The sequence below is a fragment of the Stylophora pistillata genome, chromosome 10 (genome assembly GCF_964205215.1).
Source record: "Stylophora pistillata chromosome 10, jaStyPist1.2, whole genome shotgun sequence".
NCBI lineage: Eukaryota > Metazoa > Cnidaria > Anthozoa > Scleractinia > Pocilloporidae > Stylophora > Stylophora pistillata.
In genome coordinates, this window is record NC_142528.1 from 24,614,257 (window position 1) to 24,630,852 (window position 16,596).

At 37.0% G+C, this 16,596-nt stretch overlaps 1 protein-coding gene across 2 annotated transcripts; it reads left to right on the forward strand.

Moving 5' to 3' along the window:
- Positions 1-963: 963 nt before the first annotated feature.
- On the forward strand, positions 964-14,792 carry LOC111321438 (uncharacterized). 2 transcript variants are annotated; one of them, XM_022924319.2, is made up of 11 exons: positions 964-1,531; positions 1,675-1,723; positions 4,559-4,700; positions 5,245-5,495; positions 6,738-6,972; positions 8,302-10,791; positions 10,953-11,058; positions 12,034-12,107; positions 12,587-12,696; positions 13,238-13,281; positions 13,701-14,792. In XM_022924319.2, the coding sequence occupies exons 1-10, from the start codon at positions 1,356-1,358 to the stop codon at positions 13,253-13,255; spliced, it is 3,651 nt and encodes a 1,216-aa protein (XP_022780054.2). In that variant the 5' UTR covers positions 964-1,355; the 3' UTR covers positions 13,256-13,281; positions 13,701-14,792. The 2 variants fall into 2 exon arrangements, with proteins under 2 accessions (XP_022780054.2, XP_022780053.2); XM_022924318.2 differs by having other exon boundaries at positions 966-1,531; positions 12,587-12,701.
- The last annotated feature ends 1,804 nt before the right edge of the window (positions 14,793-16,596 follow it).

Below are 16,596 nucleotides of genomic sequence, written 5' to 3' on the forward strand. Positions count from 1 at the left end.
ACAATATTTCACAAATAATTTTAAACTTCACTCTTAACGGGAGACTCTTCAGTATAAGGGAGGCCAACAGGCCACCATAGCAACATGAAATTATTTTGAGTTGACGTTTCCAAATGGCTTAACGTTCTAATTTTTCGAGAAAGAGACCTCGCTTTTAGCTGTCCAGTGAAAGAATTCGTAACGAGCCCTAAGACTACTCCATAAACGGTCTAAATAGGAACGCCCGATTAAAATCCTTTCTTCCTTTCAGTTGTGAATTAGTCATGTTAGATTGAATATAAGTTTCATTCAGAGATTTTGCTAATTTATCCTGAGGACGAAATTTAAAACTAGTGCAAAACTCCTTTAAAGAATCACGTTCTTTTTACTGTAATCTTTCACCTCGCTTCTCTATTGGAGAATTTTGTGAGAGCCATAATATTTATACAGTGCAAGAGAGGAGAATTTTCTTTCGTATGGTGTTGTTTTTTTCGTTCTAAGTTTACAGTTTATTTTCCCTTGAAAATCGGAAAGGCCTATTACCAATTTTTCTAGTGAGAAACTGGGTGTCAACGACGGTGAAAGAAAGGATTCTGCGAGACAAAAGAGAAATGAGAGAGCCAAATACGACTTTAAACTAAATTTTTTATCAAATCGTCGGGTATACTGAAATATAGCATAGACCTTCCTTTCTGCGAGAACCTTATCACTTTTCAAAAAGTGCTTTGCCTCCACGCCCTTCCGTTGACTTCACCCAGTTCAGCTATTTCTGCGAGAATCTTCTTTCATCTTAAAGGGCCATTGAGTACACTGTCCGTATATTCTCGGGTGGAGTTAATTCCTTGCAAGTTTGGCCTGGCTTGCTATTGTTATTACCAGGAAATGACTCAAGCTAATAAATCATCATGTTTTTGATCCGGAAAGATTTTCCAAGTTGTCTAGAGCCTTCGGTAACGAGCAAATTTTGTCAGCGTGCAGAGGAATGCCAGGAATGTACTCACAGACTACCAACCACGACGATCCAAGAAAGCGATAGCGTTCGGAAATTTCTTTTCGTCCCTAGCCTTCTGGCTTCGTGCAGGGCTGAACGAGTTAAGTAACGTCCGACTGTGTTGCCTGATGGGCTGTTTGTGTCCTCTTTGTGCTGGAATTTACTTTTACAGTGAGATTTCCTTGACATCTGTGCGGAAATTTTTGGTCTCATGCGGCAGTTTAGCTTCGTACTTGACTGGTCATCGCTAACTCATATGACTCCGTGATGTATGGTGTTCTTCAACAGCCGGTGAAGAGAGCAGGGAAACCAACACCTTTGAATTCCTGAGCTTCAGTTTGCTAGCATCGTTTGCAGATAGTTTAAAAGAGGGAACGAAGTTGACATGGAACAGGATCCAAAGGCTGCAAAAACTTCGTTTTCCGGGACAAGGTCCCTTTTATTTTGGTGTAGACAACAGACAGAGAGTTACAACGATGTGAATGTGTATAACATGTCAACTTCATGGCGGGATGGTTTGGCGTTCTGTGCGATTATCCACCGTTACAGGCCGGATTTGATGTAAGTCTGGTCTCACGGGCCAGGGGTTTGTGTGCATTTTGTTCGTTACTGACCGGCCAATTGACTCAAGTTGATATGTTTGTCCTGGTGAAATGCATTACTGTTTTATTGTTTGACTAAAAATTTTTTTCCTCTAATTACAGAGAGTTCGAAAGGCTGTCCAAAGAGAACATCATGGAGAACAATGAGCTAGTAAGTTATATAATAGTGGGAGGAAACTAAGACACTCTCTTGGCATCGCTGAAAATAGATTTTTCATGGTACGATGACACTTGTTAAAATTCATGCTCTTGTGTTTCAATTATTTTCCCTTAATGGTGTCATAACAATTAGAATAGATGCTAGAAGCAGAGATAAGAAAATGTGCGCTTTATTGAAAAGCTAAACAAATATTGTTGTCAGAGATTTATGTGTCTCATTTCCGGCCGCGGCCATGCAAAGCATATAATTTTGACATTCTTGCAGCTAGGTACTAATTTGTCGCGAGGACCTTTTGTTTATTATACACAGACGGTTAGGTTTCATCCTAACTCATGTCGTTAGCATTGTTCATCAGATCGGAAGGCGTCACGTTATTGAATACATTTTATTTCGCGAGAGAATTGTTGAATGTTGATATAGGATTGTAAGAATATTTGCACCCTTCATTTTTTTTTTTTTTGCGTGACGCTTCGGAATGCAAATGCGATCTTTCATTTCCCGGCAGGGTTCTTGAAAGTTTTCATTTTCCGATAAAATTCAATTAAAGTTAAACGTGAAAGAGTTGGTGTCCTGGCTGCGGGCGTTTTAGCCGCTGGACGTTTGTGTCTTTTGTTTGATTTTGAGTTATAAAACGTCGGTAGAAATATTGTTGTTCACAAACGAACTCGAAGATCCAACCTTCTTAACCTTTTCAGACATAACAGATCCTAATTTACGAAGACCTGGTAATTTGCCAGCGGCTCTTTGAATTTTAAGAGACGATCCAGTTCTCATACATAATGGGATTCCGTGTCAGGTTTTTAGTTTTAAAAGGCACTTTCCTATTATTTTAACCGAATGGGGTCATCAATGATATTGGGTTATCTTCTTAACATATTAACAGCCTCTACCATTTATCAAAGTTTTTTTTTATCACAGATGCCTGCTTCGAATTCCTCCAAATGATTTATTGGAGTGGGTACAGAAATCTACTTTTGGGATTAATTTTTCCATTAAACAGTGACACAATACTGGCTAGCAGTATCATAGCTTGGATCTCATTCAAAGATGAACTCCTTTTGAGCTTGATGTGATTGCAGAATTAAGTTAATTAAAGAGTCAAGTCCGTGAAGTAATTATTAAATTCAACAGGTTATGATTTGGGTCAGGGTCATCTCTTTTGTTTTTGTTGCGTAAACTTGGTGCAGTATTTCTCGCATACTGCAATAAGAGAATATAACAATAGGTCATTGTTATAAGGGTTTACGATGTTGAAACAATATTGCAGCTCTAGAGTCTTGCACACTGACCTCGTGACTCACGCAAACAAATTCAGTCTTAATGCTTTCGCTGAAACTATTATTTTTTGTGCATTTAAGGTTTCTAACTTAAACTGTTGTTTTTGAGATACCAAACTGCTGCTCAGTTTAGCAAAGTTCTGATAAAATTATCTTTTTAGATATAATTTATAATAATAATAATAAGCATTTATATAGCGCTAAGTCGGCTACTTCTTCATAGCGCTTTACCATATCTACTATATGATTAAAAAAAATACGAATTAATAAAAAAAAGAGATTACATAGTAATTAAAAAGGAAATTAAGGTATAAATTATTAACTAAAGGCAAGTTGGAACAAATGTCTTCAAGTCCTTTTTGAAAACAGCCAAAGTGTTTGATGATCTAAGTGACAAAGGTAGTTCGTTCCACAGTTTGGGGCCAGCAGCTGAAAAAGCGCTGTCACCATATGTCTTCAGAGATGTCCTTGGAATGCTCAAGGGTCTTTGTGAAGCAGAGCGTAGTAAACAAGAACTGGTAAAATAATGTAAAAGTTCAGAAATATAAGCAGGAGCTAAACCATTCAGACCTTTGTAGACTAATGGGAGTACTTTTAAAATAATTCTATATTGAATTGGTAACCAGTGAAGCTTACATAGAACAGGAGTAATGTGATCAGTTTTCTTTGTGAGAGTAACAATTCTTGCAGCAGCATTCTGTATTATCTGTAACTGATTGATCATATAGGTTGGAAGTCCATAAAGCAGAGAATTACAATTATCCAATTCAGAGGTTATGTAGGCATGAATCAGAATTTCAGTAGTGTCCTGGCTTCTAGGTATCTTCTAATTTTACGTATATTCCTTAGAAGGTAGAATGAGGCTTGACAGACTTTTTTCACATGTACATGCATCCTTGCGTGCTGATCAAAGTGGACTCCCAGATTTTGTACTGATTCACTAGAACAAATCTTTTCCTCATCAACTTGAAGATGAGTTAAAGCAAGAGACTGACGATATCTAGAGCTAATGAGTAGCACTTCAGTTTTATCTTGATTTAGCTTCAATCTATTCGAGACCATCCACGAGTCAATGTGTTTAGCACATGCTTCTGATTTAGACTTCTCTTTGTTCTTTGAACACATCCCAGCAATTGGAAATTCTCATGCAGAACAACTGTTTCACCAGTCTTTGGGTTTAATGACTAGACTAAGTGCACATGCTCATATGTTGGTGCAGGCTGTAAACATTGACTCTCTCTGCACACACTCAAAATAGGGAAGTACACTTGATTTTTTTACACTTTTCAGGGAAATACCTCATTTCCACCCCACCCCTAGTGTGATACCTGCAGCGTAACATTTCACAGTAATGCAATGGAAAAAACTCACTCTTTGTCAGCAAATTAACTTGAGAGCTTTGAAATATGGCCTGTGGTGAAATCAAATAGCTTATTGGTAAATGCTTCCTTCTATAGAAAAGGCTGTAACTAGGTTAGCCCAGTGTGAAGTTTGACTTATTTTAAGATCTATGAAGTATTTTATGAGTAATATTTGAAATTCTTCACAGGCTTTTAGTTTGGCGGAGAAGCATTTTGGTATTCCAATTGTACTTGATGCAGGTGACATGGTAGAAAATGTCATTCCAGATAAATTGAGCGTTATCACTTATGTCTCGCAGCTGTATGAGTACTTCAAGAACAAAACTCCTGGTATGTAGTCAGCCAGTTTAAAATATTTTCCTCATGCTTCTCAGTTGTTCTTAACTCTGTAACTCTCACAATTGACTAACACGTAACTTCTCTTTACGATATCCATACATTATCCAGCAAACATGTAGTGAGAAATTATACCCAGATTGATAAACCTAATTTGCCAGTTTGGTGACCTGTGCTGCTGCACATTAAGTCGTATTTGTTTTTTTATAGTCACCATGGTAACTAAAATGACTGCAGCCTAGAGTGCTTTGATCAGTGTCTGTTTTCAACTGGTATAGGTTCTGAACCTTTTATTCATTTATTTTATTTTTGTGACCTTAATTTGTGATTCAGGGCTGTTATAATAAGAATTTGGACTTTTTTACAATAGTCGTTAAGTCTTAAGGACTTCAATTGAGAAGGAAAGTAGTGGTAAATCCTTTGGGTCTCTTCTTTTCAGTGCTTAATATACAACCCAATAAGCAGCTTTCAGACCTTGATAAATTTGTTAATTTTCCTTTCAGAGTATTTGCATTAAAATATTTCTTTTGATCATAAGCTAACCAGGGCTATTCCACTAAGATGAACATACAGCCCAAAGCACGAAGCGACTCTACCGGTCATAAAGGCAGCAAGCGAATCTCACCCTCCCATCAGATATACCTGTTGTCAGGTCATGCGAAGAGGGTGGCTACAGCCTTGCGGAATGTTTTCAAGTCTGATGCTAAAGAAGAATCAACGAAGAGCAAAGAGCACGGTCAAGGAAGTAAATATTTGAGTGTTGAACCTTTAAGGACAAGCCTGGAAACAGTAAGTGTTGACAGAAGTGCATGTATTTTACTTGTTTTTTTTTTTTTAGTGTTTACATGAGCAGAATTTTTCCCCAAACAAGGTATGGCTTCATTGGTTACTTTGCATACTGCCAGTCTTCTTCTGGTAACAAGGCCAACTGGTTACACATCACATCACGTCATGAACCATTTGCTTTGCTGGGGTTTGTGGGCTTTCATCAGCTGTGATAAGCAAATCTTGATGATTTCTTTTCTCAGATGATCATTAATGGCTCTCATGACATTCTGTTCTTGATTGTTGACACCCATTCAAGTTAATGGAATCTGGTAGCTAATATCCTATGTTGATGTTGCTTTCCCATCTAAACTGGGTATTTTTTGGCATCAACTATTAGCTCAACAGCCTCTCCTCCTTCCCCCCCCCCCCCTCCCTTGTATTGAAAAATATAGACTGATTCTTTTTTTAATATTTGAAATAAAATGCATCTATTTGCACCTTATATTCTCTTCAACCTTCCTGTCAGTGCTATGGTCAATGTCAATGATCTAAAGTTTTAGCAATGCACATATGTCTTGTGGTGTCATCAAAGCAAGTTGCAAACTCAAAGTTAAAAATAATGCAAAAAAACCCTGTATACCTTCAATTATTTTCTTCCTGCTTTGTTTAAGAGGATTTAAATGGTTTCATTCCAGATAACATAATATTATTCTCTTAAGCAGCTGTTTCAGAGTGGTAACCTTAACTCTATAACCCCTAGATGTTATTAAGATGTTCATACATTATCCAGCTAAAAGGTCTTGAGAATACTCAAACTTATCAGATAGAGATTATCTTGATCTAGTAATACCAAATTCTTACAACTAATTTACAAGGAAATGTGTGGCAGTTAGAGGGGAGAATTAACAATCAGATCCTGGAGTAAAAGTGCTTTGAGGAGTAGGTGGCATGGCAGAGTGGTTAGGGTGCTGAACTTGTAAATAAATCCAGTGTTCCAGGCTCAAGTCCTCCACCCTGCCACTCACTGGATTTGTTCTCGGTCGCCTCAAGTTCAACTCCTCAGCTGCGCTCTGTAAATAGCATACTTGTCTGCCTCCTGGTAGGGATTTTCAAGCTCTTATAGTCTCTGCTCAAAGAAATCAGTTCATTAGCTACTATAAAATTCAAGTTTATGTTATGTTATAAAGTTTATGTTATGTTATGTTGACCATCACAATTCAGTTAGAAGGAAATGAATGTTTTTATCTCTGCGTTATTTTTTAGAACAGAAGTACAGATGAACTTGTTCCAAGCGCTCCAAGAAAATCACCAATGCTGGGAAATGATTGTTTTATCTGTCACAACAGAGTGTTTCTCATGGAAAGGCTGATTGCAGAAAGGAAGTTGTTCCATAGGGCATGCTTCAGATGTGATAAATGCAGAGCCTGCCTTCGACCTGGAACATATCATTACTTCCCTGATACAAAGAAGTTCTGCTGTTTATTTGATTGCCCAGGAGGTAATTTAATTATATTTTTACCTACAAAATAATTTTGGTATCAACGTTCCCTTACATGTAGAGCTTTCAGTCAGGAATGGTAGTATATTCAGAAAGAAGACATTTTAACTGCAGCTTAAACAGGATGCTGGCGTATAAAAGTCTGTACTCAAGCCGAGAGGATTGCTAAGCCAGAGCTTATCCAGGTTCTATAGCATAATGTGATTAGGAGTGTTACCACTCCACCTCCCCCCCCCCCTCCCCCAAATGAGGCACCAGTCCTTTGCAGGCTTCCCTGGAAATTTCTAGTACCCACTGATACATACATACATACACGTACACAATCTTTATTTAAACATGATGGTTTTTAAAGCTATAATGCTTGTCGGATCATGTGTTTAAGAATTAAGCCAACATATATATAATTTTTTTTTTAAATGTTGCATGGACACAATGATCAATAATATATAAAATTATGTTGTCTGCATCTTATAGCAGATGCAGATGTACATTTGAACTTAAAGTCTTTAAAATAATCTTCAGAACTCACTCGCTTCCTGAGCTGATTAAGATTGAGGGCCGCCGATGCTTCCTTATTATAATTGTAGTTAAAAAAGTTCCGTAACGAAGCTCCTCTATATGAGAGAGAGTTATCTTGACTCATACCTTGGCACGAGAAGACGTTTCTGGTCTCGAGTGATATACCTGGGCAGAGAGGGACGCTGTGAGAGTAAAATGTTTTAACCCTCTAACTCCTAAGATCTGATTATTAGTTCTTGCTTCTTGCTTGCTGTATATTTCTTTGTAAATTAGTTATGAGAATTTGGTATTAGATCTGGATCACAACTTTTACCTGATAAGTTTGAGTATTCTCATTACCTGTTTGCTGGATACTGTATGGATATTATAGGGGGAAGTTTCATATTGATCATTTCTGGGAGTTAAAGGGTTAACAAAGAACACAACACAATGACTGGGCCAGGATTAGAACCCAGACCTCTCTCGATCCAGAGTCCAGAGCAATAATTATTAGGCACCAGGACTCCCAGAAGCTCATTTACTTTCTGCCAAATTTGTATCAATATGTTGAAGTACTTGTGGTCTTCAGACTTTTGTATAAACTATAATGTTCATGTAATGACAATGTTACTTGTGTGAATTATTGCTGGTGGTCATTTTTTTCAGGCTTGAATAAGGAAATATTAAATGGGGACTACAGTTTGATTTTATATCAAAGTCTTGGAGCTAAAATTATGAGAAAGTTTGATAGACAGTATGGAATTGGTAGTTAGATCTTGGAAGTGAAATGTTAATTCTAAGAGATCTCTTGCTTCTGCTTTACCCCTACAGGTCAGAAGGAAAATCCCATCAAAATTAAACTAGAACCGTTGACAAATGCTGCCCAGCAAAAGCAAACACAGAAGGGTCCATCTCTTGAATCTTCTCCTAATCTGTCTGACAGCAATTCTACGAAACTATCTGATAAAAGCCCACTTCAAAGACAGTTCTCAGTTGTTAAAAAGAATGCAATAACACTGGCTGCATTGCCACAGCCACTAACCCGAGGGAAACCTCGTGTTGTGAAAAGCCCAAAGCAGTCACGCTCATCACAGCGTTATGACAGGTCAAAGGTGAAGAAAATTGAGCAAGGTGAGAAGAAACGGCGATTCTCTGGTGGAGGAAGGCTTAGGAAGAAACGTGAAGGGAAAGGAAAATATTTTGATTCCGAGGAACTGGGTGATAAAGAGAATTCATCTTGGTCACCAGAAAACAAAAGACGAGCTCCTGATATTAGTCAAGTCAGTAAATTAAATGAAAGTGATAGTGTTAAAAGTAGCTGTAGTGAACTGGTAAACAAGACCTTGAGTGTGGAGGTACCATATGAAAGTTCGGAGACTTCATCACCAAAGTTGCTTTTAGAGTCTAAAGAACAACAAGAGGAGGAGGTGGAAAAACTTAAACAGAAATCAGATGATCAGAGGTCTACAAAAGACCCAGAATCACCTTCTGTGAATCTCTTTTTTTCTTTTAAAGAGGAGTTACTGAAAAGGGCTACAGAAGGTAAAGGAAGTATTGAAGATGATAAGGTCTCTAAGAAAGGTGATACTGAGTGTGTTTCACCAGAATTTTTGAATCAGGGACATAAGACAAAACACGGGAACAGTGGAACTGGAGATGGTGATTCACTTGCAAATGAATCTGACAGCCAGGTCAATGCTTCAGTAGAAGAGAACTTGGAAAAGCCAGATAATCAGCATAAATTTTCAGAGTCTAGTGTCCAAAGTGATTCAACTAAGTCAACTAAGTCACAGAAGATAAGTGTTTCTGAAGAGACTGAGCCTTCAGCAGCTGCCAAGAGTGTACAAAGACTGCGGGAAAAGTTTCTGAACATCAATGACATGATTGATGAAAAACACAAGAATAACGTGGCAAAGAAAAGTGTTGAAATTCAGAGAGAACTAAGATGTATTTCTGCTTGGAAACAGCAAACTGAAGCTCATCAAGTTACATCAAGGAAACATTCAATAGGCTCTGGTAAGGCAGGAGAGGTAAAGAAACCAAGCTTTGGTACAAGTCGGCGAAGTGTGAAGGAATTGCGAAAAATGTATATGGACAATGGAAGTAGTGGAAGAAAATCTGTCAAGGGAAAGTCAGATTTAACATTGGGGAAATCAGATTTAGTGTCATCAAAATCTAGTAGTTCATCTGCGGGAATAGAACAAAAATCAAGTATAACTGATAAAACAGCTGACTTCCCTTTAAATGAATCCAAGAAAAAACATGATTCTTCTGAGCATGGAAGTGAAGAAAGTACAGAACCAGCTGATGATCACACATCTGAGTCTAAGGATGAAAATAATTCATCTGACACTAAGGATGTTGAATTTGCTACTTTACCAGGTACTTCAACAGATAGCATGCAAAGTATAGATACAAATGACAACATAGTTATTATAAATGTCGACCACACTCAAGTAGATGAAAGTGTTTCAAGTGACAGTCAAATTAGTGGAGAGCCACATGCCACAGAAAATGATTACTCCATCGCTAAGTCTGACCAAGTGTCAAGTGAGGTTCCATCTCTTCAAGTTGATCCTGCAAGTCCTCAATCTCCTAATTCTGAACGACACTCTCCAGGGTTAAAACGACATTCAGCATCTCATGACAGTGGTATTGATATGCCGTTATATACACAGAGTAATTTTCTGAGTTCTCTGTCAGCTGATGACAAAATATCTGCAAGGAATTTGAAAGTTGCAGCTGAATTTTCTTTCTCGGGAAGTGATTCATCTGTCTCACCCACTGAAAAACAAATGCCAAATGAAAATATGAAAGATTTGCAAATTTCAAGTAATCCATCATCACCAGTTGTTGGTTACTCACCAGAGATTCAGTGGTCACTGCCTTTATCAAATGGACACAGAGCATCTCTTAGTGACTCTAGTTCATCTTGCAGTTCACCTAGAATGTCAATCATCATAGCACAGGAAGCATCCACCACCAAAATCAACAGCAGATTTTTCACTGTTGAAACCATGGAACCCAGGGACTTAGAATATCACAGGATTGCTGAGGAATATAAGTGTGTCATGGAAGTTGAGGGAGAATTCTGCTTTGGTCGAGAGAATAGTAGAACCAGCAGAGCAGAAAGAGATGCAATTTTCTCATTGCGCAATGCTAAGAATCGCAGCTGTAACAGTACTGATCTGATTAAAGAGGAAGAAATAACTCTTTCTCCTGCTGAGATTGATGCTGAATTGCAGTCTTTGGAGGTATTACATGGAGAACTGGAAAGACGAGGAGTGGAAATTGAACACAACTTGAGAGAAAGTATGGACTGTGAGTATGCAACTGTTTCTTAGCAGGAGTTATTTGCAAAACTTTTGAGTGTAAAAGTTAAAAAAAATACTGTTTTGAGTTCAATGTGTACATACATAATTCACATTCAGAGATTGTTGATATTTGAGATTTTGGACAAGATTTTCAAACGATCTCCACAGCCGAGAGGCCCTTTAATGACTGTGAGGAAGAACTTCTACGGGATTGGCTTGGTGTGGTTCATGAACGGAATGTGATTTTGAGAAGAGAATCAGAACTGATATACTTGTAAGTAACCACTCTAAAATGAATTATACCATTCTGTATTCTGCAAATTAGAAATTCTTTTTTCTAAATCTTTGTATATAACTAATAACATACAAGTGGATTTTATCATATATGCACTTAAAGGTCAAAATTCTACCATTATATCAGCTATGAAAAATAGTTTTTGTGTGGGGTAAAGAGAATGTTGTGATTACGCCTTTTACCCATGCCAGATGAAGGGTAATAATCAATGTAGCTGCTGAATCGATCGGTTAATTTTAGAGTCTTTTAATCCAGGTTCATCAAATAAAAGGCCTACAAATATGTTTCTGAAAGTAGAATCGAAACTTGCAAACGCGAAGCAAAATAAAGCAAAATAAAAGTATACAAAGCTCAAATAAATCGAAATGTTGAACACTTACAAACAATCTGAGGGTTCCTTCTCAAAATAACTGAAAACTGTTTGTTGAAATCGATAGGATGAAAACGATTCACATTCGCAATATTCAGAACAAAATTCATCATACTCATGGCCGAACAAGATCACTCGCTCAGCCTGGTAACAACTAGAGATGGGTCGTGTTAAAATCATGAAATGTCCTTTAGGAACCCACAATCAAAGTGAAGTGCAGGAAAACTTGACCCTTTCTAAATGTGCTGATGTTTTTACTGGACAGGTATAGATTTCAGCTGACAGAAATTGTTAAGAGAAAAGGACAGGTTTTTTATCTTTTAAGAAAATCATTGAAATCCTTAGTAGAGACACTGGAACATAATGGCTTAGTCTCACTTTCTATTAGGTTGTGTCACTTAACTCTGGGCTTCTGTCTTTGTTAATTACCAGCTAATAGAGATCCACATTCATATGTATAGAGATAAATCCAAGATACAGTGCAAGGAGTTCCTCCTCAAAGACTCTGTAAGGAATTTATGACTTGAAGTTTGGGGAGTTCCTATGAGAGTATTTATGGCTTGTTTGCTTTGCGTCCTTCTTAGGCTACAGTCCCACAATTATGAAGAAAGATATCGCACAGTGGAAGGAGAACTGAGAAAATTAGTAGCCATGAGAGGTGAAGAGTTAAGCCTTTTGTGAGCATCAGTCACTATAGATAGAGCACATTTCCAGAGTGTTGTAAAACCAAAATCAAAGTTAAGACTAGCATCTAATTTCTCCAAGCAGTGTTGCCTCTGAATCAAACATTAAGGTCATGAGAATAAAGGAAATGATCACACACTCAAACAGCTCTTGATTGTTCGACAGATACTTCTTATGAGCACTTTAGGGAATGTTTAGAGAATAGTGTGGAGGACTTGCATACTTTCACTCCCAAAATCTCAATAGTAATTCTCTTTACTGTCTTCCATACAATTCTTATGACATTAGTTCAGAGAATTTAGCTTTGGATCAACCAATAATCCCCTAATTGATATCTTTCTTTATTCTCATCACTTGTTTGCTTGATATTGTATTGCTATAGTAAGGAGAAATTCTGTCTTGGTCACTCAAGGGAGTTAAAGGGTTAAAAGTTCAATTTTTTGTCATCAATAGATGAAGTGAAATCTAGTGATGATTTGAAGAGAGAGAGGGAATTACTGTCTGAGTTGCTAGAATTAGTGCAGAAGAGAAGCTTCATTGTTGACAGCTTGGAGGAAGAAAGAGTAAGGTATTTACTTCTCTGAGTTTTATGGAAAATTGGTTACAATTGTATTTACTTCTCTGTTTGTTTATTAATTGTTGGCTACTGTTTTGGCATTGTATAGGATGAGAGAGATGGTTTAAAAGGGATTGTTAATGTTAGAGGTATTAGAGTATGAAGAGGACAGAGTTGATGGAGAGATTTTCCCAGTTGATATCTGGGCTTTGTTGGTATTCACTGGATACTTTTGCAACTGTTTCGCCACTTTCCATCTGAAATATTTACATCCTCTCCTGGCTATTGTTATTAAACCATGTTACAGTTTCAAACACCATATCTTTGACCATGAGACAAAACATAAGACATCTCTAATGAATGTGTTTTATTTGCTTGACTGTTAAAAAATTGATTTTTTATCTCAAAGATGCAAACTTGCCCTGGAGTGTTAACAGAGGGTTTGAGTCTCCATGATGGGCCAAAGCAATTGTGATAGAGCAAAGTAATGACAAGGATTTAATTTGTGTTTGTTATTGTGTAAGCATTTTTTGAAAATTATTTTACAGGGAAATCCACGAGGATGAAAAAGTAGAGCAAGCATTGACAGATGGTGAGTAAAACCTTCAGAGCACAGTGTTTTTGTTGTGTATGGTTGTAAAGTTCCACTGAAGTGTATATTGCACTTGTAAAATCGTACTTTATTAATGTCATATTATATATTACCAGTACACATTTATGGTTAGGTTAGATTAGGTAAAGTCACTCCAACCTCTTGAACTCCCAGAGCATAGTGCAGTTTACAAGCACGAGTAGACTTGAGTTTTGCTCATTCTCCTAAGTGAAGGGCTAGACCGTCATAAGTAACTTGCAGGCAATTTTCTTATGTTTCCTGGAAAGTTTTTGGCAGCCATTAACATTCCTAGGTTGAAGGAGGCATGGCAAGGGTTAAGTTTCCTGTCTATGAACACAATTTAATAATAGATTTTGTTACATTTTGTTCCACACTAATATCGCTTTGTACTTCAAAAGGTATAGTTGCAGTGCCTGAAAAAAGCTGGGATCAGAGACCAGATTGTACCAAGGTTGCATTTTCAAGGTTTTATTGCTAGCAGCAGCAGTCACAGGTGACAAAGGATGTTCTTCGAATAGTGATAAAAATATCTGGAAGGCTCCTAAAGGACCTTATTATAAACACCTTTCAGTAGCAAGCACAGTGTAAAGTAACAAACTGTAGATACTAAGGTAACATTCTCTAGTGTTGTCAATAATTTGAGCAAATTTAAGAAATGCTTGTCTGTTGTAAAATCTTTCAATTTTGGTGCATTTTATGGAAGTCTCTGAATGGTTGCAAAAAAAATATTCATTTCAACAGTTTTTTTTAGTTTTGAACTTAAGATTTTGACACAGAAAGGTGGTGTCACAGTTCTCATACAAGTACACTTTCTAGTTTCTATTTTTCAAACTTTTTATTAGGATCAGTTGAGAACATCCTGCATAGTTTCACATTACCTTTGTGGACTGGTCATTACAATTCATCTCTGCAAGAGTAGATTACTAGTTTCACCAGCAGTGCTGGACTTTGTTGAAATTTCTGTGCTTTTGATGATTATGAGGTGGTTAGAATTTGGGTTAAAAAAAAAAAAAAAAAAAGAGATTCTTTTTCCTTTACTTTGGTGCTTTTAAAAATGTCCCATCTAATAAAAATACTTAATTTATAAATTGAGTATTAAGACACTATGGTGTCGAGTTCATAGCCACTGTTGGGTCATATTCTTTGAAAGGGTTGGTTTACAAGCCTTGCTTAGTGCAAGATTTTAATCAGGATTAACTTTTTATTTATCTTGCATGTCAATGTCATTCCTGTAAACTCTATTTTTGGAAGGCATGCAATAATTTTTGACACACTTCCATATTGTGTTTCAAATTAAAGTAACAGAAGTGTTTTGAACTTGAAGGGTGATACATGGTGAACTGTTTGTATGAAAATTCATGTTAGTATTTTTTAAGTATGACACAAACAAATGTATATTTTATACAGAAATATCTATCTCACATTAAGAGGTTAACAGTGTACATATCAAATACATGTAGAACTTTCAGTAAAGAATATTTTTGCAAGTGTTTGTTTGTTTGTTTGTTTGTTCTCTGTTCTTGTGTTGGTGGCTATTTATGGGTATCCATCCCCGCCAAAATTCAAACTTGTTGTTCAAACATTTAGTTGTTCAATTCAAACATTCAATTCGTCACTTCAAACATCCAATTCGCCAATCAAACATTCAATTTGTCAAGTCAAACATTCAATTCGTCACTTGAAACATTCAACTCTGCGATTCAAACTTTCAATTTTTAAATCCAACATTCAATTCTTCACTTGAAACACTCAAACGTGCCATTCGGCAATTCAAAGATTCAATTTGTCAATCGAACATTCTCTTCGTCATTTCAGACATTCGATTCGTCAATTCCAACATTCAATTCGACAATTCGCCGGTTGAAATATCAATTCTGACATTCGATCGGCGTCTCAACGATCCAATTCCTATATTCGGTAATATTGACATTCAATCGGTACTTTGAACATTCACTCTCGGCGTTACTAGTTTCGACATTCAAACTTTGAACATTCAAACTCAGCGTCCGTCTGGTCTGGGTACGAGAATGTCTCAGGCCTCTCTCCGTCTTTTTCGTGAGTTACGTTTGGCGTCGCCAGTTGCGGTTAGTGACTTAATTAGGGCCCATTATTTAATCGAAATCAAACTTAGACCGTGGTTTAAGGATGGTAATGGGCCATGAGATTCTAATTATAATCATAAAGGTAAGGAAAGATATGTTTGATTTAAATTAGTCTGTGGCATATGCCAGCTTGGCTTTACAGTTCAAAACAAACCTCTCAACCTCAAGACACCAAAAATCTGAAGACTGATGTTAAAAAAATCTGGAGATTTCAGTAAAAATCTGGAGATTGGTCGACCGGCAGACAAAACCAAGTAAACACAGGTTCTTAAATTAAGAGAAAGTGTTTTTTGTCCTGCTCATAATTTACTTAAAACATACGTGGACCTTATCAACACAGAAATAAACTCAAAATGCGAGAGTCTGGTTATGATGTTCTAATTTGGAACAGGTGTTCTATATATGATCATGGACGACTCACGGTGTTTCCAGCGAACAGACGGATGAAGAACGTAACAGCTTAGTTTGTTATGGATTTGCACAGAATTGGTACCAAAAAACTCACCACTAGCAAGCCAAAAATTAATTATACAGAAAATTTATCCTTTCAGCTTGCGCCTCTATTTATCGTGAGATTTGTCTGTCTCGTTGTGAGACCGTGAGATTGAACTGAAAATCGTGAGTCTCACGACAAAATCGTGAGACCTGAGAGGTCTGAGTTTAATAGTGGTGAAGAACGCGTACCTGTTTGGGTTGAGCAAATTGAAGTCTAGTTAGCCCGAGGTTTTAATAAACCTCGCCTAAACTTCGTTTCAATAGCCGGTCCTTAATGTTTCTGTTAAATTTCTAATATAAATTCAATCTCGCTTATTCTTATTGGGGCTGCGTATTGAGAACCGGTTAGTACATGTGCTGAAAGTACGTCAAAAGTTATTTGTACGACACAATTTTATCTGTTGTGGTTTAAATTTATCCTTGGTTTGAATGTTCTTTTCCTTTGTATTTGGGCATGGTTATGTCTGATACTTGGTGTGGAACAATGGGAAATAAAATTTAAACCAATGATAAAATTGAACCACAACATATCCACATGGCCACTTTGGTCCCAACTGGTGGACCTCAAAAAAAGATAAGGGATGGTATTGTTTTGTACGATGTCAGTAATGTGAAATGTAGTTATAATACCTAACCTTATTGTGCAACTAAACGGGCAGAAAGCCTCAACCTTCAGATTGGCTACATGGTTATTATG

Bases quoted from the DNA above. Each gene is read 5' to 3' on its own strand.
- LOC111321438 (XM_022924318.2), top strand. From the start codon at position 1,356: ATGGAACAGGATCCAAAGGCTGCAAAAACTTCGTTTTCCGGGACAAGG. The intron at 6,973-8,301 runs GTAATTTAATTA...TTACCCCTACAG, and splicing joins TTTATTTGATTGCCCAGGAG to GTCAGAAGGAAAATCCCATC. The intron at 13,282-13,700 runs GTGAGTAAAACC...GTACTTCAAAAG, and splicing joins AGAGCAAGCATTGACAGATG to GTATAGTTGCAGTGCCTGAA.